This window comes from Lipotes vexillifer, unplaced genomic scaffold, assembly GCF_000442215.2.
Source record: "Lipotes vexillifer unplaced genomic scaffold, Lipotes_vexillifer_v1.1 scaffold1701, whole genome shotgun sequence".
NCBI lineage: Eukaryota > Metazoa > Chordata > Mammalia > Artiodactyla > Lipotidae > Lipotes > Lipotes vexillifer.
In genome coordinates, this window is record NW_006794217.1 from 380824 (window position 1) to 398300 (window position 17477).

At 49.4% G+C, this 17477-nt stretch overlaps 1 protein-coding gene across 1 annotated transcript in view; it reads left to right on the forward strand.

The window, feature by feature from the left end:
* Positions 1-14030, forward strand: part of DNAAF5 (dynein axonemal assembly factor 5) — a 35728-nt gene extending 21698 nt beyond the window's left edge. The window contains exons 9-13 of the mRNA XM_007467081.1: positions 179-326; positions 3141-3291; positions 3999-4155; positions 5880-6071; positions 13894-14030. Of these exons, the coding sequence (XP_007467143.1) occupies positions 179-326; positions 3141-3291; positions 3999-4155; positions 5880-6071; positions 13894-14030 (785 nt within the window). The remainder of the gene's footprint in view (positions 1-178; positions 327-3140; positions 3292-3998; positions 4156-5879; positions 6072-13893) is intronic.
* Positions 14031-17477: the final 3447 nt, after the last annotated feature.

Consider the following 17477-nt stretch of genomic DNA (forward strand, 5'->3'; position numbering starts at 1 on the left):
GGGTCAAAGGGAGAGGCGGAACCTGGCGTCCTGTGCTGAGAGCATCCTTCCCGGAGCTGAGGATGCATGTCCGCTGGCCGTGCCCAGCATGCACCTCCGCTCGCGGCCAGAGCGGCTGCGGGGCTCCGTCCTCCCATCCTCCTGCCACGTCGGAATGAGGCCCCTGTCTGTGCTCTAGGCCCTGCCCTCGGAGAAGCCTTGCCCCAGCTGGTCCCCATCCTCAGGAGCTGCCTCCAACCAGCCCGGGACCCGCCCATGCGCCTGAAGCTCCTCTCCACCCTGTCGGGGCTGCTGCTGGGAGCCCGGGAGACGGTGGACTCGCAGGGGTAGGTCGGCTCCACCCCCGCGCGGTCCGCCACGCTGCCCCCCGCGCGGTCCGCCACGCTGCCCCCCACGCTGCCCCCCGCGCGGTCCCCCACGCTGCCCCCCGCGCGGTCCCCCACGCTGCCCCCCCACGCGGTCCGCCACGCTGCCCAGCACGCTGCCCCCCGCGCGGTCCCCCACGCTGCCCCCCGCGCGGTCCCCCACGCTGCCCCCCCACGCGGTCCGCCACGCTGCCCCCCACGCTGCCCCCCACGCTGTGCTGCGGCCGAGTGGTCCCCACGTGCCCGCGCACTGAGGTCTCAGGTGGGACCCGGGGTGACCCTGAGCTCTGGGTCCTGCTGTCGTGCGACTCCCCACCCAGCCAGCGCCCCAGGGAAGCGGCATAGTCCCTGCAGCGAGTGCACCGCAGAGACACTAAATCATTCGCGTTCTTGTGGTCGTTAAAATTCCCTTGAATGAAAAAGTTTTAGGGAACATTAACTACTAATGGTTTATATGTTAGCTGTTCTCAGCTTTAAAAGGCTTCTGATACCTTTCAGGCCTCACAGAGAATTGACTGAATGACCGTTAAGGTCAGAACTTAGGAAACTCCTCTCCTCTGGAGGGACTTGAGGCAGCATAAACTCCCGGGCCTCCAGCTCGGGGCTCCGAAGGGAAGGAGGCGGGCGGCCCAGGCTGGATGTGAGGCCCGGAGCAGAGCAGTCTGCAGGCCCCGCCCTCTCCCTTTGCAAAGTGACACAGCGTCCTGGCAGGATGGGCTGTGGGGCGTCAGGCAGTGAGATGCTCTTTGCTCTTTGGGGACCCATTCCCTGAGAGGGAGCAAATCTTTGTCGTCGGCCTGTCCTGGACTTTCCTAGGGAAATAACAGGTCATTATTCAGACTTCACTTCTCTGGATGTTACTCTGATCTCTGCTCTTGGGCCTCTAGCCAGCCCATTGTATTGCAGGAAATTTTATTTCCTGCTTGTCTGCAAAGACTTCAAGGGTTAGAAGAGACTATAAAAAGGTTACTGAGTTGGGTCTGGCAGCTGCCCCGTGAGGAGAGAGCCAGCGGATCAGTCACTACCCCTCGGGGCCCCTGCTCCGCTGCGTCCCCCTGAGGACAGTCAACCCCCAGGAAAGAAGCCCCCACTCTTGAACTGAGTTCCCTCAAGAAGCTGCCCTTGAAGTCTTCCTGTGGAAAGAAACTGCTATCAGGAGAAGAAAGTTGTTCAATTTACAATTATCTAGTGCAAGTATTAACTGTTTTTACAGGCAGGAAAGATTTTGGAAAGCAACACCTGCTAGGTTTTGAACCTCAGGGTTACAGAGTTGCAGAATCTGAGATAGCAAAGGACCGCGGCCCTCCCTCACCCCACCCCACCCCCGAAAGCGCCTCTGGCACTGGCACACCCAGGTGGTGCAGGGCTCCCAGCCAGAGGACAGCAGGGGCAGGGCCATCCTGGCTGGAGTGTGATCCCCCAGTGAAGGAGGCCTGCTCCCCTCTCTGGGCGCCCAGACACTGCCCAGTGCCGTTCCCTAGTGCGGGATGTTACAGAGCTTCTCCCGCAGGGCAAGGCCTGGATGCTGGTGGCGCTGGAGGAGCCCGTGGGCCTGCCCGGGCTGGGCTTCCTGGTCTCGGGGCCCAGCTGCGTTTGAACAGGTGTGCGTCCTCTGGACGCAGGGTACTCATTCTTGGGGAGTCCAGTGCCTTTTCTGCTCCCAGCATATCACTGGAGTCTCACGGCCAGCACTCGGCCCTCAGGCCCTCGTGGCCACGTCACCTGGGCCGCCTCAGCCAGGACATGGGGCTGAGCTTTCCAGAGAGTCCCCTGGTGAATCCTTTGCAGGGAACAGCAGCTCCTTGCTAAAAAACTAAAGCACGTAGAAAACCTTGAATGTGTGTGGGTCGCCCTGCACCAGGTCCACTGTCGGAAGCGCAGGTGGCTCAGGAGTGCCCCCTGCTGGGGGCATGGAGCAGCCCTGGGCTCACAGGCCCTCACGCTGGTCCAGGTCCCAAAGCAGCTGGTGCTGGAGACAGGAGCCCCCTGTGAAGCGTGCTCCGGAATGACCCTGGGAAGCAAGTCAATGAGTCCTTTGTTCAGCAGAATCCGTCTTGCTCCATCAGCAGAGGCCCGTGGGGTACAGGAGTCGTACGGAGGACTGAGGCTTTTCCCCGGGCTTTTGCACGGGGCCTCACGTGTGGCTCCGCTGCCGGGTGGCCAGGCCAGCCAGTGGAGCTCAGGGCTGGGATTTTGTTTTGCTTTGTGTTTGTCCTGACGGCATGTCGAGAGGAAGGTCCCTGACTGTGTTGGCGGGAACATCCGTGTCTCCCGGTGTCTTGACACATGGGACCGTACGTGCAGCCCCAGGGTGCCCTCTTGCCAAGGTAGCAGGCATGGTCACGTGGTTGCAGGGACCTTGAGGCCCGTCTCTGTAAGGTCGCCGCCTGTGGGAGTGACTTGCTGCCCCATCGGTGCTCGGGGTAGCGCGGCCACCCTTTTCTTAGATCCAGGAGGGGTGTTGGGGAAGCCCCTTGGCCACAGAGTGGGAGGGAGGCTGGAATACCACCCCCAGCCCCAGGGTCCAGTCCCAGGAGAGGTGGCAGGAGCCCGAGTGCAGCTCTGCCCCGTGATAGCCGTGAGAGAGAGCCCCACGTCCCCTCCCTGGCCACTACCCCAGGGAGTGGGGGCTCTCGTTCAACGTCCAGTGTTCGATTTCCGCTTGTTTTGTCTGTTTGGCCTTTTCCCTCCGCCCAGTCTGTTTCCCAAATGGAAGCGGTTCCTTCGGGGAGTCTGGGTGCCCCCCTCACCCACTCTCTCCTGCTTCTGCTCCAGACAGTTCCATGGCTACCTGGACACCCTGATCAAGGACATCTTTGTCCCCAATCTGCAGTGGCACGCGGGGAGGACGGCTGCGGCCATCCGTACAGCGGCCGTGTCCTGCCTCTGGGCGCTTGTCAGCAGCGGGGTCCTGTCAGATGAGCAGGTAGGGCTCGTGCGTCCTGGACCCAAGAGGGGAACAGGCTGTGCTCTGGGCTTGCGGGGCCTGCCTGGCACACCTGCCGCAGGTGAAGAGCGCTCACCTGAGTCTCCTGTCCTGATAGCGGCAGCAGATGCTCCCAGACAGACTGAGGGGACGGGACGACGGGGCCGGAGGGCGAGCAGAGGTCTGGGGGAAAAGCCCGTTGTTTCCTTTGGTCACCTGGGGGTTTTCTTAAGCGATTGTTACTGTTTACAAGAAAAGAATTTCATCACAGGAGTCTGACTCAAGAGCGTTGTTTGTACTCATATTTCCAGTTAGATGAGGAATTGAGGAAACAGTGGAAGCAGGGAAAATGTGGTACCTGAATAGCTGTTACTTAAGTTGAAATGCGCCCCCCAGACTTTACTGGACATGGTACCCAGTCCTGCTAGTAGGTAGTGGGCTGTGTAGGATCGGTGCCTAAGACCTTCTGAATAACAGAGTTTTTAAAAACCAACTGACCAATGTTCAAATTATCTGGATTTTAAAATCAAGATTCAGGTCTGCTTCTTACATAGAAATTTCAAAGTAGCTTTCCAGACTCAATCATACTTGCATCAAAACCAAGTCTCTTCAGTGACGGGCAAAGTACACAGTGCGTGAGTAGCAGTCTCTGTCACCAGGGTGGCACCAGCCGTGACCCCCAGCTTGTGTGCTTTATTTTATTGCAGATACAGGAAGTGCAGGAAATGTTGACGCCTCAAATTCTAAGCAGCCTGGAAGAAGATTCTCAGGCGACTCGATTAACTTCGTGCCGAATCGTTAACGTATTTTTAAAGACCTCTGGTGGTGTGATGGATCCAGACAAATTCATCAAGATTTATCCTGGTAGGACACTCTTCTTTTCCCAATCATATGCCTCTGTTTGTTTGACAGTTGTTTCTTTGGTAGGAGAAATAGAAGATGCTACTTTGACTTCTGGTCAGGTTGGTGACAGGTATGACGTCACTGAATGTCACTGAATAAGTAACGTAGCACGAGAAACAGGACAGACGTCTTGTGGACCGGAATTGTGGGGTGGGTGGGAGCATAGACGCCCACGGCGGCCGGGGTACCACCCCGTGGCCTTCGGTGTGAGGGCTGCAGCCCTGCCTCGCGTCCCCCTTGTCACTGCCTCTTGGAGCCTGAGAGCACCGATGAGTCCCGGCCACAGAAGTGAAACCGGCCCGAGCGGAGCAGCGTCGCTGGAGGCGGGCCTGCAGCCGAGAAGCTCAGGGGCTGGTGGGTGTGCCCATGCCCGGGGAGGCGGAAGGTACAGGCCCTCAGTGCCGGATCGTGGAAATCTACAAGGGTAACAGCTGTTCCAAAGGAGTTGAGCACTTCCTGCGGCAGGGGCCACGTCTAGCCCCAAGGGTGGCAAGAAGCAACCAGGCGTGCCGGCAGAAACAGGAGCCGAAGAAACTGGAGATGCTGAGAGCAGAGGCCGTGGGAAGGGCCCTGCCCACAGACGGGATTAACAAATCTGGCAAAAAGCGGCTCCTCACGCCTGAGGCAGTGGTGACCCTTAGCCCCTCCTGTGTAAACATCTGGATTCCCTGCCATAACATCTGTTGCCCCCTACGGCTAGAATGAAGTGTTATCTTGGAACCTATTGCATGTGTAAGAATAAATGTTTGGGGCTTCCCTGGTGGCGCAGTGGTTGAGAGTCCACCTGCCGATGCAGGGGACGCGGGGGGACGCGGGTTCGTGCCCCGATCCAGGAAGATCCCACATGCCGTGGAGTGGCTGGGCCCGTGAGCCATGGCCGCTGGGCCTGCCCGTCCGGAGCCTGTGCTCCGCAACGGAGAGGCCACAGCAGTGAGAGGCCCACAGGCGCAGTGGTTGAGAGTCCGCCTGCCGATGCAGGGGACGCGGGGGGGCGCAGGTTCGTGACCCGATCCAGGAAGATCCCACATGCCATGGAGCGGCTGGGCCTGTGAGCCATGGCCGCTGGGCCTGCGCATCCGGAGCCTGTGCTCCGCAACGGGAGAGGCCACAGCAGTGAGAGGCCCGCAGACGCGTCGTGGAGATCTGTGAGAAGAGCACACATTGATAGAAGTCTCACCCGTTCACAGGAAGCATTTCTGCGGGCCAGGAAGGACTGTTCGTCCACTTTCAGCAGTGGGACATCTGGTTCCAGAGGCTCAGCAGAAACACAGCTGACGTAGCTGGTGGCCGTCGTGTCACCGGGCCCTCAGCTCTGTCCCCAGAGCCACGGTGGGCAGAAAGTGGGGTCAGCAGACGCCCTTCCTGTGCCGTCTGCTCCTTGGGGAGGATGGGGCGTGAGGCCTGTGTGTGACTCTGAGTCTGAGCATCTCGGAGCCGGGGGGACCCCAGCCGCCTTGCAGGTCAGAGGGCGAAGATGCCCACACCTTCACTCCGTGTCCACGGAGTCCACCCCTGGGCCAGAGTGGCCGAGGGTTCTGGGACACCCGCTACCACCAGCCCCTCCCCAGCACCCGCCTGTGGGTTTCCCAGGCCAGGGACCGGTGCTGCACAAGTGCTGGGAGCTTAGCTGGGAGCCGCCTGCCCTGGAACCTCTCCTCACACTCCTGTCTGGCCCCTCCTTGCAGAACTCTTAAAACGCCTGGATGACGTTTCCAACGAGGTGAGGCTGGCGGCCACCGCCTCCTTGGTCACCTGGTTGGAGCGTGTTGGGAACGAGGCCGGGAAGTGCTACTACCAGAGCAACATTCAGCAACTGTACAGGGAGCTGCTCGTGTACCTCGATGACCCTGAGAGCGCCATCCAGGACGCAGTTCTCGGTAAGAGCTTCATCCCCATACGCGGGCCAGCCGCACAGGAGCAGCTGGCCAGGCGCCCCGACTCCCTTGGGCCCGCAGTCTTGCAACCCATGTCCTCCAAGTTACTGCGGGTCCCAACGAGCTTGTGTCCTGTGGGTTACGGCCCCTGGTGTTCACCGTGGTAGAAGTTAAAACTTGAGAGAATGTTAAGGTACTGATTAATTTGTTTAAAATAACAACCCATTGCATTTTAACATAAATAACGTGGTTTTGAAAGATGTGTTTTGTAAAGCAAAATAACAAGAACAGTGGCATTATTTTACATTTTTGTGAATCTCTCTAACTTCGAGCTGATAGAAAACAACCAGACGCACATCTCTGTGTTGCGTCGGTTGTGATGTGTGTCGTTTGGTTAAAGTATGTGAAAAACAAATGGCCCACACAGATGTAGTTGGAAGAGAGGAGTATCTTGATAACGGTCCTCTTCCTTACCACACCCTGACTGGACAGGTGGTAGTCTCCTCAAGGTTCCTTGGAGTGTAGACTCTGGAGCCACTGTGGAACCACACCCGTTCCGCTCAAGTCCATCTATCCGCCCCGCGTGCTCATTAACGTGGACACGCTCTGTTCTCAGTGTCAAAAAGTCACTGTTGGCGTCAAGCTCAGAAAAGTCTTGGGAAGAACAGCTTCAGGAGGCTGTCAGGCTTTTGGTGGCAGAAACAAGTTTCTATAATTCTGATTTTACTGCTTGAGAGCTTTAATTTCATCATCAGCCACAAATACCGTCACTTCATTCGCCTACAAGAAAGCATCCTGTTGAGTCCCCAAGTCTGAATAACGAGTCAGTTGTCACTGGTCGTTCTTTCAAGTAAAAGCGGTGTCTGGGGGCTGCCCGGCCCACGGCCCCATTGCACACGCGTGTGCCTCCAATTCCATCCCAGGGTGTTGAAAAGCTAAAAAGGAAGGACACGTGTCATATCCCCTAAACCACCAGCGACGTGTGAGCGAAGCCACATGGCTGAGGTGGCCATAAACACACTTCAGTTTAGAGTGGAATCTAAACACCGTTCACAGAACCCAAATGAAGTCAAGAAAGGAGAACGAGAAGGACGCAGAGGAGGGACAACCAGGAAGCGGACAGAGCGCAGATCCAGCTACATGTGGTCTGTGACCACTCAAGCTGGGCGCTCGGTGGAGGGCAGACGCTGTCAGTCCCTAGAAAATCCAGACTTCATCGGAATGAGTTTACTAAAAGTTGGGTGCTCAAGGGTTGAGATTTCATAAAGTAGATGATTTTTATGCTTCTCTGAGGACATTAACTGACTCCTGCAGTGACTCACTCCCCAGAGCCCGGCCAGCGCTCGTGCCGCCCTGGCCTTGAGCCCTCAGTGCAGAGGGTGCCCCGTGAGCCGGGGGTCATGCCCTTCGTGTCACTGTGGACGGAGTTCTGACTCACACCCTCTGAAGGGTCTCAGGGCCCCCAGCACCCTGGGGGCACCCTTTGAGAGCCCCTGCCCAGGCCACCTGCAAGTTCAGGTGCCCCGTTGTGCTTTGAGTGAGGGCACCACGTTGCTGCTTTCCGGGTAACGGAAACAAACTGTGAATTCGAGACCAATGGAAACTGCTTACAATGGCAACAGCTGAGAGCAGACGGGTTGTCTGCCTTGGCTTTGCACCAGGGCACGTGTGCTCGACTGGGGTTCCTGGCCAGCCGTCGCCCTCCCCGTTCGTACAGACCTCATGGTTCGTACAGACAGTGAGCAGCGGGTACACAGACTGCCTCACACCTGCGCCCCACCATGCACAGCTTCCCCCATGATCAGCAGCCCCCCCGGGTGCTGCATCTGGTCCAGTCAGTAAGCCTCACAGACACGCCACAGTCACCCCAAGTCCATGGTTTACGTTAGGGTTCACTCTGGGTGCTGTACATTGTGTGGTTTGGACAAGTATATAATGAGATGTATCCATCGTTACATTCATAGTATCATACAGAATAGTTTCACTGCCCTGAAAATCCTCTGTGCCGCACCTGTGTGTGTCTCCCCGCCCTCCCAAACTTTAGCGACCACTGATTACTGTCTGCATAGTTTTGCCTTTTCCAGAATGTCGTGTACTTGAAATCATACAGTCTGTAGCCTTTTCAAATTGGCTTCTTTCACTTAGTAATAAGCATTTGAGATTCCTCCATGTTTTCTCATGGCTTGAGAGCTCTTTTTTTTTTTTTTTTAGCACTAATATTCCGTTGTCTGAATGAACCAGTTTATTTATACATTCACCTACTGAGGGGCATCTTGATTGCTTCCAAATGTTGGCGATTATGAATAAAGCTTCTCTAAGCATCTGTGTGCAGGTTTTTTGCCAATGTAAGTTTTCAGCTCCTTTGGGTAAATACCAAGGAATGTGATTGCTGGATCATATCGTAAGAGTATATTTATTTTTGTAAGAAATCACCGAACTGTCTTCCAAAGTGGCCACACTATTTTGCATTCCCACCAGCAATGATGAGAGTCCCTGTCGTTCCCCATTCTGCCAGCATGTGGTGTTCTGATTCTGGCCATTCCGATAGGTGTGCAGTGATATCTCATTTTAATTTGCATCTCTCTGGTGACATATCATGTGAAGGATCTTTCCATAGGCTTATTTTACATCTGTGTATCTTCTTAGATGAGGTGTCTGTTAAGGTCTTTGCCCCCCCTCTTTTTTTTTGGCTGTGTTTGGGGGCTACTCTTCGTTGTGGTGCGCGGGCTTCTCATTGTGGTGGCTTCTCTTGTTGTGGAACAGGGCTCTAGGCATGCGGCCTTAGTTGCTCCGTGGCATGTGGGATCTTCCCAGATCACGGATCGAACCCATGTCCCCTGCATTGGCAGGGGGATTCTTTTTTTTTTTTTTTTTTTCCTTACGTTATGCGGGCCTCTCACTGTTGTGGCCTCTCCCATTTGCGGAGCACAGGCTCCGGACGCGCAGGCTCAGCGGCCATGGCTCACGGGCCCAGCCGCTCCGCGGCATGTGGGATCTTCCCGAAACGGGGCACGAACCCGCGTCTCCTGCATTGGCAGGCGGACTCTCAAGCACTGCGCCACCAGGGAAGCCCTGGCAGGTGGATTCTTAACCACTGCTCCACCAGGGAAGTCCCTGGCCCATTTTTTAATTGGGCTGTTTGTTTTCATATTGTTGAGTTTTAAGATTTGTATATTATAGATAATAGTCCTTTATCAGATATGTCTTTCTTAAGACTTATTGTTAATTTTTTTGTTTCCCTTTAATTTTTAATTTTTTAAATTTTTATTGGAGTAGAGTTGATTTACAATGTTGTGTTAGTTTCTGCTGTACAGCAAAGTGAATCAGTTATACATATACATATATCTACTCTTTTTTAGGTTCTTTTCCCATATAGGTCATTACAGAGTATTGAGTGGAGTTCCCTGTGCTATACAGTAGTTCCTTATTAGTTATCTATTTTATATACGGTAGTGTGTATGTGTCAATCCCAGTCTCCCAATTTATCCCTCCCCTCTTTTCCCCGCTGGTAACCATAGTTTGTTTTCTACATCTCTGATTCTATTTCTGTTTTGTAAATAAGTTCATTTGTATAATATTCTTAGATTCCACATATAAGCAATATCATATGATATTTGTCTTTCTTTGACTTACTTCACTTAGTATGACGATCTCTAGGTCCATCCATGTCACTTCAAACGGCATTATTTCATTCTTTTTTTATGGCTGAGTAATATTCTCACATCTTCTTTATCCACTCATCTGTCGATGGACATTTAGGTTGCTTCCATGTCTTGACTGTTGTAAATAGTGCTGCTGTGAATATTGGGGTGCATGTATCTTTTCAAATTGGAGTTTTTTTCCAGATATATGCCCAGGAGTGGGGTTGCTGGATCATATGGTAGTTCTACTTTTAGTTTTTTGAGGAAGCTCCGTACTGTTCTCCATAATGGTTGTACCAATTTACATTCCCACCAACAGTGTAGGAGGGTTCCATTTCTCCACACCCTCTCCAACATTTATTGTTTGTAGACTTTTTGATGATGGCCATTCTGACTGGTGTGAAGTGATACCTCACTGTAGTTTTGATATGCATTTCTCTAATAATTAGCAATGTTGAGCATCTTTTCATGTGCCTATTAGCCATCTGTATTTCTTCTTTGGAGAAATGTCTGTTGAGATCTTCTGCCCATTTTTGGATTGGGTTGTTTTTTCTTTTGACATAGAGCTACATGAGCTGTTTGTATATTTTGGAGATTAGTCCCTTGTCGGTCGCTTCATTTGCAAATATTTTCTCCCACTCTGTGGGTTGTCTTTTCATTTTGTTTATGGTTTTCTTTGCTCTGCAGAAGCTTTAAGTTTAATTAGGTCTCATTTGTCGATTTTTGTTTTTATTTTCATTATTCTAAGAGGTGGATCAAGAAAGATCTTGCTGTGATTTATGTCAAAGAGTGTTTTGCCTATGTTTTCTCTAAGAGTTTTATAGTGTCTTGCCTTACATTTAGGTCTTTTATCCATTTCAAGTTTATTTTTGTGTATGGTGTTAGGAAGTGTTCTAATTTCATTTTTTTACATGCAGCTGTCCAGTTTTCCCAGCACCACTTATTGAAGAGACTGTCTTTTCTCCATTGTACATTCTTGCCTCGTTTGTCATAGATTAGTTGACCATAGGTGCGTGGGTTTATCTCTGGGCTTTCTGTCCTGTTCCATTGATCTATATTTGTTTTTGTGCCAGTACCGTACTGTTTTGATTACTGTAGCTTTGTAGTATAGTCTGAAAGGGCATCTGATTCCTCTAGCTCCGTTTTTCTTTCTGAGGATTGCTTTGGCTATTTGGGGTCTTTTGTGTTTCCATATGTATCAGATGTATCTTCTGCAAATATTTTCTCTCAATCTGTGGCAAGTTTTTAATTTTAATGAAGTCCAGCTTATCAATTATTTCTTTCATGGATTATACTTTTGGTGTTTATCTAAAAAAAGTATTGCCATACCCAAGGGTCACCTAGGTTTTCTCCTATGTTATATTCTAGGAGTTTTATATTTGTGTCTGTGATCAATTTTGAGTTAATTGTCATGAAAGAGGTAAGGTCTGTGTCTAGATTTTTTTGTTGTTTTTTGGATGTGGATGTCCATTTGTTCTATCACCATTTGTAAAAGACTGTCTTTGCTCCATTGTATCGCCTTTATTTCTTTGTCAAAGATCAGTTGACAGTATTTATGTGGGCCTATTTCTGGTCTCTCTGTTCTGTTCCATCGATCTATTTGCCAGTACCACACTGTCTTGATTACTGTGGCTTTATAGAAAGTCTTGAAGTTGGGTAGTGTCAGTGCTACAACCTTGCTCTTCTCCTTCAATATTGTGTTGGTTTGTTAATATCCACACAAAAATTTGCTGGGATTTTAATTGGGATTGCATTGAATCTATATATAGATCAAGTTGGGAAAAACTGATATCTTGATAATAGTGAGTCTTCCTGTCCATGAACATGGAATATCTCTCCATTTATTTAGTCCTTCTTTAATTTCATTCATCAGAGTCTTGTAAATTTTCTCATATCTTCTATACATTTTGTTAGATTTATACCAAGGTATTTCATTTTGGAAGGTACTACTGTAAATGGTATTGTTTTAATTTCAGATTGCACTCATTCATGTCTGGTATATAGGAAAGTGATTGACTTTTTTTCTTTTTTTTTTTTGGCTGTTTTGGGTCTTCGTTGCTACGCGCGGGCTTTCTCTAGTTGTGGCGAGTGGGGGCTACTCTTCGTTGCTGTGTGCGCGGGCTTCTCATTGCAGTGGCTTCTCTTGTTGTGGAGCACAGGCTGTAGGCGTGCGGGCTTCAGTAGTTGTGGCACATGTGCTTAGTTGCTCCGTGGCATGTGGGATCTTCCCGGACCAGGGCTCGAACCCGTGTCCCTTGCATTGGCAGGTGGATTCTTAACCACTGTGCCACCAGGGAAGTCCAAGTGATTGACTTTTGTATGTTAACCTTGTATCCTGCAACCTTGCTCTAATCACTTATTAGTTCCAGGAGTTTGTCAGTTCTTTCCAATTTCAACATAAACGGTCATGTCATCTGTAAACAAAGACAGTTTTATTTCTTCTTTGCTAATGTGTATATTATCTTTCATTTCCTTATTTTATCGCATTAGCTAGGACATCCAGTTTGCTGTTGAAAAAGAGTGGTGAGAGGGGACATCCTTGCTTTGTTGCTGATTATAGTGGGAAAGTTTCAAGTTTCTTACCCTGTGTCATGTTAACTGTAGGTTTTTTCATAGATATTCATTGTTGAGGAAGTTACCCTCTATTCCTAGTTTACTGAATGTTTTTACTCATGAGCGGGTGTTAGACTTTGTCAAAATGCTTTTCTGCATCTGTTGATATGATCATGTGATGCCTCTTTTAGCTTGTTGATGTGATGGGTTACATTAATTGATTTTTGAAATGTTGAAGCAGCCTTGCATACCTGGGATAAATCTCACTTGGTCTTGGTGTGTGATGCTTTTTGTACATTGTTGGATTTGATTTGCTAATTTTTGTTGAGGATTTTTGCATCTATGTTTGTGAGAAAATATTGGTCTGTAGTTTTCTTTTCCTGTAGCATCTTTTTCTGAGTTTGTATAGGGGTAATGCTGGTCTCATAGGATGAGTTAGGACGTGTTCCCTGTGCTTCTGTCTTCTGGAAGAGATTGCAGAGAATTGGTTCCATTTCTTCCTTAAAGCTTTGGTAGAATTCGCCACTGAACTCATCTGGTTCACCTACTGGGGCTGGTGCTTTCTGTTTGGGAAGGTTATTAATTAGTGATTCAATTTCTTTAACAGATATAGGTCTACTGAGATTGTCTGTTCTCATGTGAGTTTGGGCAGATTATGCCTTTCCGAGAGTTGGTCCATTTCACCTAGGTTATCAGATTTGTGGGCAGAGAGTTGTTCAGAGAACCAAGTTTGGGTTTCGTGGATGATCTCTGTTGATTTTCTGTTGCAGATTTCACTGATTTATGCTCTGATTCTTCTTCTGCTGACTTTGGATTTAATTTGCTCTTTTTTCTAGTTTCCTAAGGTGGTGATTTAGATTATTGATTTTAGATCTTTGTTTTAATGTGTGCATTCAATGGTATAAGTTTCCCTGTAAGCACTGCTTTTCACTGCATCCCCCAAATTTTGATAAGTTGTGTTTTCATTTTCATTTAGTTCAAAATGTTTTTTTCCTTGAGATTTCTCCTTTGACCGTTGTGGTGTTTACAAATGTGTTGTTTAACCTCCAGATATTTGGGGATTTTCCAGTTATCTCCTTGTTACTGATGTCCAGTTCAATTCCATTGTTGTCTGAGAGCAGAGATTGTATGATTTCTGTCCTTTTATATTTGTGAAGGTGTGTTTTATGGCCCTGAATGTGGTCTATTTTAGTGACTGTTCCATGGGAGCTTGAGAAGAACGTATACTCGGCTACTGTTGGATGAGATAGTTTATAGATATTTGATTGATTGATGGTGCTCTTGGGGTCCGCTTGGGCGTACTTACCGATTTCCTGCCTGCTGGATCTGCCCGTTTCTGAGACAGGGGCATGGGAGTCTCCAGCCACAGTAGTGGATTAATCTATTTCTCCTAGCAGCTGTCAGTTTTGCCTCACGTTGTTTGACACTCTATTACTGGGCTCATACTGATAAGGATCGTTATGTCTTCTTGAGAACTAACCCCTTAATCATTACGCAGTGCCCTCCTAACCCCCGACCACGTCCCTTGCTCTGCAGTCTGCTCTGCTTACGGCTGTTCTAACTTTAATGGGAAGCTGAGCTTGGCTTAATGTTTATTCCTGGCGTCATAAAGGTGTTTCCCTGTTTTGCAGAGGCCCTCAAAGCAGGCGGTGTCCTCTTCCCTGACCTCCTGGTGAGAGAGATGGAGGCCGTCCTCCATAAGCATCGCTCACCTACCCACTGCGAGCAGCTGCTACAGCACCTGCAGGCCCTGCCGCCCGCCCCGTGACCAGAGTCCTGGGAGCAGAGCCTCAGCGCAACAGCTGGGGGCAGCAAACACCCAAGCCGCGTCCTCACCTGGACTGGGATTCGTGGCCTTTAAATCTCATCACAGGGCACCTTTCTGTCAACAGCCGAGGACCCTCACAAGCAAGCCTTTAACAGCAAGAAGAATGTATTCTCTAAGCACCGTGCCCAGTGCTCTCCTGGGACAATTCTTCACACCCAGCAGTTTTTGAAATAAATAACTTTTACTGAGTGGCTTCTGTATTTTATGGCTAACTCATGCAATTCACTGAGAGGTCTGCCAGAAATCGACAGCCACCTTCAAATTAAATGTCAACTTCTCATACCAAATCAGCACATTCTTTTTTTTAGTCTATGTGCACTGCTAGGTTCATGGGTTATTGGTTCTTTCTTGCTTAAATGCCCACCAAGAAAGTTCTTGAGTATTTAAAAAGAAAAAAGACAAAGTGATTAAAAGGAATGTTCTTTGGGTTCTGTCTACTGAAACTTAATATCTCAGTGAAAGACTGAAAAGAATTTGAAATCTTAAGAACTATTATCAGTGAAATGTTTCCCATTTAAGATACACTGGAATTTAAAATGTTACGTGGCTATATTTGGTCACAGTATTTTTTCTTACGTCAGTAATTCTGACAGTTGAAAATAGGATGTTTAATCAGATATAATTTTGGTTGCTCTCTTGTAAGTAGCAGTACAGTAAAGTTGTATTATATTTTCCTGCACTTTTCTATCCCCAAGTGCCTAAAAGATTTCATTTTAAGTGAGTTTTATTTCCATAAGCCAAATATTTATGTTAACACAAGGGGAAAAAAATGCTGTGTTTTTTCCAAAAATCAAATACTAACACTTATGCTTTGGTATTTGAAAATATAACTTAAAATATTTATTATAACTATTCTGTATGCCTGTCTTCGTGTGTTTTGATAATTGAAATTCAGACTCATTTCTTTCCTTAGATTTAACCTCACAGTGATCGCAGCCTCGAGAATCCTGGGCCTTTGGACTGAGGGGTCCCCACTGCTCATTGTAGTGCCCTCTCTGGCCACCAGGTGGCAGGAGCTCCAAACAAGTTAAGACAAGGGTGTCAGCAAGGCTTCCAAGGGCTCACCCTCCGGGTGGGGGTCGGACCTGGAGAGGGGCTGAGAACTCAACCTGCAGCACAGACTCGGGTCACTGCACCCCCGGCCCCATGGTGACGCAACTCCTGACTGCAGTGACCCTTGCGAGTCTCTGAAGCCACATTTTCTCTCCAAACCCCGTTTCTGTCCCCCAGCTTCCTGATTGCCCTCTGCCTCTGTATCCTCTGCGTGTCCTTCCTCAGCACTATCTGGAGCCTGTTAGAGATGCACATTATCAGGTCTTGGCCCAGACCTACTGAATCAGAGACAATGGGCTGGGGCCCAGCGGCTGGCCCTCTGGAGGATTCCGATGTCCCCAAAGCATGGGGACCGCTGCCCTGAGAACCACGCCTTTTCACATCTAGCAAGAAGCTCCCTCTTCTACCTCTGGTCAGATGTTCAGTGTCACGGCTGAGCGGACACCACGTGCTCAACCCCTCACCTCCCGCAAGGCAGGCGGGTTGGGTGCCCCCCCAGCTGCTGTCCAGCCCAGCTGCCACGCGGCTGCCGTGGAAGCATTAGCGGCGCGCTTTCGTTCCTGTGCATCGTTAGGGGAACTATTCAGAGGCAGCGCTGCAGTGAGTCGGGACACCTGACACAATCTTAACAGCCTATGAAAGGTTACATTTTTTGGCCGCGCCGCACGGCTTGTGGGATCTTAGTTCCCTGACCAGGGATCGATCCAGGGCCCATGGCAATGAAAGCACCAAGTGTTAAACACTGGACCGCCAGGGAATTCCCAAAAGAAGTTTAATTTATCGATTTGTTCTTTTATGGATTGTGCTTTTTGTGCTGTATCTAGGAAGAAATTTTTGCTGTATTCAGGAAATTTTTCATTTCCTGAATTTAAGAAGCTCAAAATGTTATTTTCATAAAGATAATTTATCTATTTGCCTCTACCTATGCTGTGGTTCAAAAACAAGTTTTACTTCCTTTTAAAATCTCCTTTCCGTGACCTAAATGAAAGTATATCCTTCTAGGGCGGTGGTCCCCAACCTGTTTGGCACCAGAGACCGGTTTTGTGGAAGACAGTTTTTCCACGGAACGGGGAGAGGGGACGGTTTCGGGATGATTCAAGCACACTACATTTATTGTGCACTTTATTTCTATTATCATCACATTGTAACATATAATGAAATAATTATACAACTTCCCATAATGCAGAATCAGCGGGAGCCCTGAGCTTGTTTTCACTTGCCGCTCACTGACAGGGTTTTGATGAGTCTGCAAGCGATTGATTTATGATGTTCTCTGTGCAGTCAGACCTCTCTAATGATGACCTGTATTTGCGGCCCCTCCCCAGCGCCAGCGTCACCGCCTCAGCTCCCCCTCAGATCATCAGGCATTAGATGCTCACAGGAACACGCAACCTGGATCCCTCGCACGCGCGGTTCACGGTAGGGTTCGCGCCCTATGAGCATCTGATGCTGCTGCTGGTCTGACATGAGGCAGAGCTCACCCGCCACTCACCTCCTGCTGTGCGCCCGGTTCCTAACAGGGAACCCTTGTTCTCTGGTTCCCTGGTTGGGGACCCTTGTTCTAGGGTGAGTTGCTTAGTTGAAGATGAAACACCTACCTTTTAGTAGCCAAAGACAGCCCTGTATGTGCCAGTATGGAATGACCTCTAAGATTGTAAAAAACAACGCTACACTGCATGGAATGCAGCATATGTTAAAGGAGAGAAGGAGCTGCCTATTTGCTTTCATGTGCATGAGACATTTCTAGAAGGTTACAAAAGAAACTGGTAAGAGTCGTGGCCTCTGGGAAGGGGACCTGTAGGGCTGAGAGACTGGAGTGGAAGCTGGATCTGTGCCTCTTGGTACCTTTGAATTTACCTTCTTGGGCACGTGTTCCGTAGTCAAAAATACAACTCAGCTGAGACTAACTCAGAAATCAGAAACCCGACTGACTCGGGTGATGGTCTTGGCTCCTAAGTCAGCACACCTGTTTCTTCCGTGTAACCAGAGCCCTATTCCAGGGAAGGATGTTCAGGATGAAGCAAAAGGTTTACCAAAAAGTTGTCTTGTTGAGAAATGAAAATGCAAAGACTTGTACCCAAGTGTTCATAGCTGCTTTATTCCAGCCCCAAGCTGGAAATCACCCAAATGTCCATCAACAATTATGAATGGATAAACTGTAGCATATCCATACAACAGAATACTGCAATCAAACTAAACACTGCAACATGGGTGGCTCTCACAGACATTAGGCTGAAGTAAGCCAGATGCGAAGGAGTGCATCTTTTGCTGGACTTCTAGAACAGGCAAAGCTATTCCATGGTTCTTTTTTTTTTTTTTTTTTTTTTTTTTTTG